The 8,154-nt window shown below is 42.8% G+C and overlaps 1 protein-coding gene across 1 annotated transcript in view; it reads left to right on the plus strand.

Moving 5' to 3' along the window:
- Window positions 1-2,743: 2,743 nt before the first annotated feature.
- The window catches only part of zdhhc1 (zinc finger DHHC-type containing 1), a 12,555-nt gene continuing 7,144 nt past the window's right edge, over window positions 2,744-8,154 (plus strand). The window contains 4 exon segments of the mRNA XM_023269371.3: window positions 2,744-3,299; window positions 3,807-4,026; window positions 5,409-5,584; window positions 7,164-7,265. Of these exon segments, the coding sequence (XP_023125139.1) occupies window positions 3,808-4,026; window positions 5,409-5,584; window positions 7,164-7,265 (497 nt within the window). The 5' untranslated portion in view covers window positions 2,744-3,299; window position 3,807.

The following is an 8,154-nucleotide window of genomic DNA, read 5'->3' on the forward strand; positions in this document are numbered from 1 at the left end:
GAAGATCTTTGGACTAAACCAGATCTTTGAGAAACTCTGATCCACATTTTTACCGTTTTAAAGTGAAATTTTCTCCAACTTCTCCTACATTTGGTTGTGGATTTAAATCCTGTAACTGAAAATAGTTTGCTGCTTCAACATCTCAAAATTTAGGATCAGAACAAACGTAGACAAAGAAGTTTATCTTCTGGTTCTTTAGGAACCTTAGAACCTTCATCCAGCTGCTGGTTCTGATCCTGGACAGATGTTCTGCAGTAGGAACCTCAGAACCTTCCTCCAGCTGCTGGTTCTTCAGACCTACAGGGGTTAGAGCCATCAGAACTCTGAGTCCAGCTGACTGCAGAGAGATCCTCACTGTCCATGTCCGGGTTGACTCTCAGGGTTCTGGTGGTTCTGTTGTGGGAGGAACGTGGTTTTAAAGGTTCTTCATCCAGCTCTTCATTAAAGACACATTAATAAACTGATCTACTGATGGAGACTCAGCCAGCGGCTCAGAAGGTCCAGCTCTGGACTCCATGGAAGAGGATGATGGAGAACCTGACATCCATCGTGGACCGCTGTGGAGACCTTCAGCATCTCCTCCAGCAACACAAGAAGGAGCGTTATAGGTTAACTCGTGTCATTTTACTAAAAGAAGAAGAAAAACTGTAAGTTAACAGTGAAAAAAAAATACAGTTAAAAACGAGGATCATCTAGTTTTTATAAATCTCCAGCCCTCTACACTCTGTGGGATTTAGACCAAAGATACCAACAGTGAGAGAACAGTGGAGATATCTTTGGTCTGGGCTCTAAATTGGTGTTCCTTTGTTGCATTGTGAGACAGGTTCAAGGACGGCTGTTGTCATGGTGACCAAAGACAAGCTGCCATAAAATTCTGTCAGAAATTCTAGGTGATCATCTCACAGTGTGATGCTGCTGGACCTATGACAACTAACTAACCAACAGAAATGCAGGATGAAATGACGTACTGATCAATAAACCCAGATAGATGATTTACAATGACAAAACGCATCAAAACCAGTATGTGGGATTTAAACAGAAGTGTGTTTTATTGGAAAATGACAGACCAGAACAGTAGATGCTAACCAGCTCCCAGATTGTCCTCTCTTTCCGAACCACAACCGTCCATATTCTCCTCCTTCTCCTTTTTTTGGGATTTCTCTCCAAACATATTAATGTCAGCAGGGCGAGGGCTCCGTTCATGTTTGGCTAGTTTCCCTGTGATTCTGGAGCTCCATTTATGTTTGGTTCTGGTGGTTCTGATGGCTCTGATGGTTTTGATGGTTCAGTTCTGATGGTTCTGGTGGTTCTGATGGTTTTGATGGTTCAGTTCTGATGGTTCTGGTGGTTCCGATGGTTTTGATGGTTCAGTTCTGATGGTTCTGGCGGCTTGGTTCTGATGGTTGTGATGGTTCTGGTGGTTCTCTTGGTTCTGGTTCTGATGATTTTGATGGTTCAGTTCTGATGGTTCTGGTGGTCTAGTTCTGATGGTTCTGATGGTTCGATTTCGGTGTTTTTTCTTCCTTTGGTTCTGTTGGTGCCACATTAAACCTGATGAAGACTCTCTGAAGGGTTCTGGGCTCCTGCAGCTCCACAGTTTGACGGGTTCTGTTGGTCTCCAGGCTGCTGAGGGAACATGTGGGTCAGGTCAGGTCCAGGTCCGGGTCGGGTCAGGACGACCTGGACTGCAGAACTCGGCTTTGTTTGCACTAATGAAGGGCTTTAATGAGGCTTTAATGAGGACCATCATATGATCTGATGAGAAGGTGGAACATCTGAAGCTGCTGGACCGAAGCATCAGAACCAGCGGTCCAATTGGGTCATGAAGGTTGAGTAAGGAGAACGTTGATGGAGACATCTGAAGCAGGAACTGTTTGAAAACATCCAGGTTTTATTCTCATGTTCAGACTTTAATTCTCTATTTTCAGGATATTTACAGTAAAACATCAGAGTCAGGCTGGTCTGAACAGATTCATGAAGATTTACAGCAATAATCACCTTCATTAATGTCATTTAGTCCTTTAATAGAGCAACTGCTGTCTTCATTTAAAGGCACCAAAAAATAGTGTTTCCTCGTCTGAAAAAACCCAAAATTCAGCAAAAAGATTCCCCAAATTTCTGAAAATTTGCAAAACCTTCAGGAAGAAAATTCCAATAATTCCTTAAAAGTTTTATTTTAAAAAATCCCCCAAATTTGGCAAGAAAATTCTTGTCAATGTTTTCAAAAAAATTTGTAAAAATCTTCCAAAAAATTCCTAAAAATATCTAAAGTGATTCCATATATATCAGTAAACCTTCTAATCTTTTCTTTAAGAACACTGAACTGAATGTTCTTAAAGAAACATTTTTTTAACATTTCTTTTTATTCTACCAAAAAATGTTCAAAAACTTCTCGAAAATGTTTAAAATGTGGACATCAGAAGTTTCACTGTGAAAATATTGTTTCCTTGTCTGAAAAAAAATCCAAAAATTCATCAAAAAAATTCCCCAAATTTCTGAAAAAATCTAATATATCAGATCCAGAGGAACTAAAATCAGATCCTGATTTGTTCATAAAACATCCAGATACTTTCAGACCAACAAATGAAGTTATTAAAATTCATATTCCAATGATTAGCTGTTCTTATATTTACCTCAGTGAGCTGCTGCCCCCTGCTGGACTCTAAGCGCAAACACATCTATATATAGACAGCAGCGGTGGGCGGCGTCAGCTCAATTGGCCAATCAGAGCGGACCTGGAGCGTTACCAAGGAGACGGCGTACAGGGCTGGAGACGGAGGGCGCAGCAGCTAACAGGCACCGGAGCCACCGGCAGCCGTTAAATATTTAAATCATCTTCTACGATAAAAATTAAAATTTAAAGCCGGCCTCAGACTCGCGGGGCTCGGCCACACTCCGCTGTCTGTCGGCGGTTCGGAGCTACGTGGCTCGTTAGCAGCTTAGCATGCTAACCGGCTAATCTGAGAACCCTCCAGAACACCGCCCGGTCCGCCGCCTGCTGCCCGGTCCACCGCCTGCTGCCCGGTGCTCCGCCTGCTGCCCGGTCCGCTGTCTGCTGCCCGGTCTTCCTGCTGCCCGCCGCTCTGCTCTCCTGCCGGAATGGACGCGAGCTAACAGCCGGGCTGGGACGCTCTGCCCCGGATCTGAGGGTCTCCGTTCTCCAGTGGAGCCCAGCGGGTCTCCCCGGGGCACGGCAGAGCTCCAAGCCGCAGCACCAGCCCGGACTCCGGGAGAAGATGAGGTGTGGAGGACCGGAGGGCCGAGCCGCATCCCGAGTCCCGTTAGCCCGCCTTACCCAGGTGAGCTGCTCCGGACCGAGCCGGTCCAGGCCCGGGTCTAACCTGAACCCTAGCCGGTCCAGGTCCGGGTCGGTCCGGTTCTACAGAATATGAGCTGGAGCTAACAGCTCATCATTTACCCACCAGTTAACCCACTGGAACATTAATCAATGAGGTGGCAGTGAACTGATCGATCACCAGACATTCTGGTAATCGATTAATCAGTTTTTAATTGGAATGGAAACTAGTTGTTTCAGGTGTTATGTGTCTGTAGGTGTTGTGTGTGTGTAGATGTGGTGTTTTAGATGTTGTGTGTGTAGCTGTGAGGTTGTGTGTGTGTTGTTGTTGTTCTTGTGCTTCATCTGTTCTGTTCTCCTGGTAGTGGTTCCAGGATGGACGGGTGTTGTGATGGTTCAGATGTTGTGTGTCTGTAGGTGTTGTGTGTGTGTAGCTGTGGTGTTGTGTGTCTGTAGATGTTGTTCCTCTCTGGTTCAGCTGTCCTCTCTGTTCTCCTGGTTGTGGTTCCAGGATGGACGTGTGCAGTAGGAACCCTAACCGGACGGCTCCGGTGGGTGAGGAAGGTTGTGGTCGTGCAGATGTTCCTCTGTGTTCTCGGACCAACGGCTGGTCATGGCCTCCTCACCCCTTCCAGCTGCTAGCCTGGCTGCTCTACATTTACTTCGCCGTCACCGGCTTCGGCGTGTTCGTCCCGCTGCTGCCGCCTCACTGGATCCCTGCAGGCTACATCGTATCCTTCTACCGTGAAGTAGAGCCACTGGCTTCACTGTCACCTCAACACGTAAACATCTCAACATCTTCTCTACATCAACTCTCTGAAACCCAAAGCGTTCTGAGTTCCTGTCAGTTTTCTTCACTGAGGTTCCTTTTTCACTGCAACCTGAAGAAACATCTTCTGTCAGTAGGACGAGAGAATCAAAACATTTCTTTGTTTCATAAAAAACAGGAACCATCTCATGTCCATCATGTCTCCTCAGATGTTAAACTGAACTAATGTTGTCTTCTCAGACTTCTGTGGAGGTTCTCAGTCATCCAGGTCCTGGTGATGGTAGGAGCTTCAGTTCTTCCTACCATCTCCTCATCCCGTAGATGTTTTGTGTCCTGCTTTTGTCATTTTGTGTCCCGTTTTGTCTTTTTGTGTCTCGTTTTTTTCTTTTTGTGTCTCATTTTTGTCATTTTGTGTCGTTTTTGTCATTTTGTGTCTTGTTTTTGTTGTTTTGTGTCTTGTTTGCACCATTTTGTGTCTTGTTTCTGTTGTTTGTGTCATTTTTGTCATTTTGTGTCTCATTTTTGTCATTTTGTCTTGTTTTTGTCTTTTTGTCTCATTTTTGTCATTTTGTGTCATTTTTGTCTTTTTGTGTCTCATTTTTGTCTTTTTGTGTCTCATTTTTGTTGTTTTGTGTCTCATTTTAGTTTTGTGTCTTGTTTTTGTCATTTTGTGTCTTATTTTTGTCCTTTTGTGTCTCGTTTTTGTCATTTTGTGTCTCATTTCTGTCATTTTGTGTCTTGTTTACGTCATTTTGTGTCTTGTTTACGTCATTTCATGTCCTGTTTTTGTCATTTTCTGCCTCTTTATGGTGGTTTCATCTCCTCATCTTGTAGATGTTTTTCTGTCTCCATGTTTCCTCTCTACTCTGCTCATCATCTGTAGATGTTCCACCATGCTGGATGGATCTCCACCTACTTGCTCCTCTGTTCCCTGGTTCTACTGCCTTTAGAAAAAAGTTCTGTTTTTTTATTAGAGGATCTGCTCTAAATGCTTTCCTTGTTGAGGCTTTTTAATTGAGACATTAGAATAAAGTGAACCGTGTAGTTTCCCTGATGGAGCAGATGTTGGACTGTTTCCAGCTGACCTGGTTTCCTGGTGGCGTCTAGAAGCTCAGATCTTTGATCTTCCTCCAGAATGTTTCCCACAGACGGTGACGTGATGTTTATGAAACATCCAGATCTTTCATGGTGATCCTCATGGATAAATCATATCCTCTCTGTTTTTACAGTTAAACGTTAAACATTCACAGCTGCAGGTTCCAGGGTTCAGAGGGTTGAGAACTCTTTATTGATCCATCCATAGCTCTGTGATCGAACGGTTATTGATCCTGAGCTGAGCATCAGTGTACCGGTGTCATGTTCGTCTGTCACCTGTGTGTCCACTTCCTGGCTGTGTCCGTCGACCCGGCTGACCATAACGTCAGAACCAGGAGCCACCAAGGCCCAGTCCCGGTGTTCGACCGCTCCAAGCACGCCCACGTCATCGAGAACTGCCACTGCTACCTGTGCCAGGTGGACGTGTGAGTCATCATTATTATTATTATTATTATTATTATTATTACTATTATTATTATTGTTGTTATCATTATCGTTATTGTTATTATTATTATTATTATTATTATTATTATTATTATTATTATTATTATTATTATTATCATCATCACCATTATTGTTATTATTATTGTTATTATTATTATTATTATTATTATTATTATTATTATTATTATTATTATTATTATTATTATTATTATTATTATTATTATTATTATTATTATTATTCAGACATGAACCAGGATTTCATTCTGGATCTAATCTTCTACTGGGTTAGGGTGAGTCCAACAACAAACTGCTTCATCAGATGTTGTGATGCTGACATTCTGAACAGCTGGTGTGTTTACCTGAACTACTGGTTCCCCACAGACAGAGGAGGTCCCTGAAGAACATCTCAGAGGACACAACACACACACAGGCACACACACACGCGCACACACACACACACACACACACACACACACACACACACACACACACACACACACACACACCGGATTCTCTAGTTGGTGAACTGTGGACCAGAGTGTGTTCCAGTGGAACCATGGATCCTGATATAAACGTTATGGAGACACTGGACCAGTCTGGATTAGAACGTTAGAACGTTTTACAGTTCCAGGGTCCAGTAATTAAACTGGTTCTGTTCGTGTCTTCAGCTGATTTCAGGACTGGGAGGTTTCTGAGGGTCAAATAAAAACACTTCCGGGTTTTAAATATGAAATTCTCCAAATTCAGCCAAGGACATTTACAGAACCTGGTTTTGGTCCCAAACAACAAATCAGTGAGTCTGAGCTAATCTGAGAAGGATCTTCAGTTACTTCCTGGTTTCTGTCTGTACCAACCTGAAGGACTCCTCAACGATCTGACCTCCAAACATAACCAGAGCCTCCAGAAGACCTCCATCTGTCTGCTTGTAGCTTCACTGATGTCCACCAGAACCTCCAGAAGACCTCCATCTGTCTGCTTGTAGCTTCACTGATGTTCATCAGATGGTTCTGCAGCTTTAATGCTGGATGTGAATAATTCAGTGGCCTTGATGGAGGTGCTGGAGGTACTGGTTAGTGTCCACTAGGTCCAGTCTGTGAATAATGGAACGTTTTGGTGATCTGGTTTCTCCCAGGAACCTTCTCAGATAGTTTGATGTGAGTTCCCACAATCCTCTGCTGCTGCTTTGGAGGCAGAGCCACAGACTGATGGAGAACCTGTTAGTGTTTGATCAGCGACCACACACCTGCCAGGTGCAGCGTCTTCATTGGTCAGCAGGTGTGTCCAGGTAGATGAAGGAGCCTCAGATCCTCCTGATGGATCTCTGAGGTGTCACAGCTCAGGCTCTCCTAAATAAACAGAAACAGAATATGAAGCTCTGGTTGGCTGTTAGCTGCTGAAATGCACCCTGGGAGACGTAGTGGAGAGCAGCAGAACTGGATCACTAACATTTATAGATCATAGATAGGTTGAGTTTCCATCATTGATCCACCTGAGTGTTTCTACCTGAGAGGTTCTGATTGGATGGAGGTCCAGCTAATTATTGATCTCTGGATGTTTCAGGGGACCCAAGTCGAAGCACTGCAGCGCCTGCAACAAATGTGTAGCCGACTTCGACCATCACTGCCGCTGGCTCAACAACTGTGTTGGCAGCAGGAACTACAAGTGAGTGTACTACTACTAGTACTGATAGTACTGTGTACTACTGCATAGTACTGATAATACTGTGTACTACTGCTAGTACTTTTAATACTGTCTACTACTGCATAGTACTGATAGTACTGTGTACTACTGCATAATACTGATAGTACTGTGTACTACTGCATAGTACTGATAGTACTGTGTACTACTGCTAGTACTTATAATACTGTGTACTACTGCATAGTACGTATAATACTATGTACTACTGCTAGTACTTTTAGTACTGTCTACTACTGCATAGTACTTATAATATTGTGTACTACTTCTGATACTTTTAATACTGTGTGCTACTGCATAGTACTAATAATACTGTGTACTACTGCTAGTACTTATAGTTCTGTGTACTACTGCTAGTACTTATAGTACTGTCTGCTACTGCATAGTACTTATAATACTGTGTACTACTATTGGTACTTATAGTACTGTGTACTGCTGCTAGTACTTATAGTACATTATACTACTGCTAGTACTTATAGTTCTGTGTACTACTGCTAGTACTTATAGTACTGTCTGCTACTGCATAGTACTTATAATACTGTGTACTACTAATGGTACTTATAGTACTGTGTACTGCTGCTAGTACTTATAGTACATTGTACTACTGCTAGTACTTATAGTTATGTGTACTACTGCTAGTACTTTTAGTACTGTCTACTACTGCATAGTACTTACAAGTCTGTACTACTGCTAGTACTTTTAGTACTGTGTACTACTGCATAGTACTGATAATACTGTGTAATACTACTAGTTCTGAAAATACTGTGTACTACTACTAGTACTTATAATACTGTGTACTATTGCTAGTACTTCTAATACTGTGTACTACTGCATAGTACTTATAATACTGTGTGCT

The sequence above is a fragment of the Amphiprion ocellaris genome, chromosome 1 (genome assembly GCF_022539595.1).
Source record: "Amphiprion ocellaris isolate individual 3 ecotype Okinawa chromosome 1, ASM2253959v1, whole genome shotgun sequence".
Taxonomy (NCBI): domain Eukaryota; kingdom Metazoa; phylum Chordata; class Actinopteri; family Pomacentridae; genus Amphiprion; species Amphiprion ocellaris.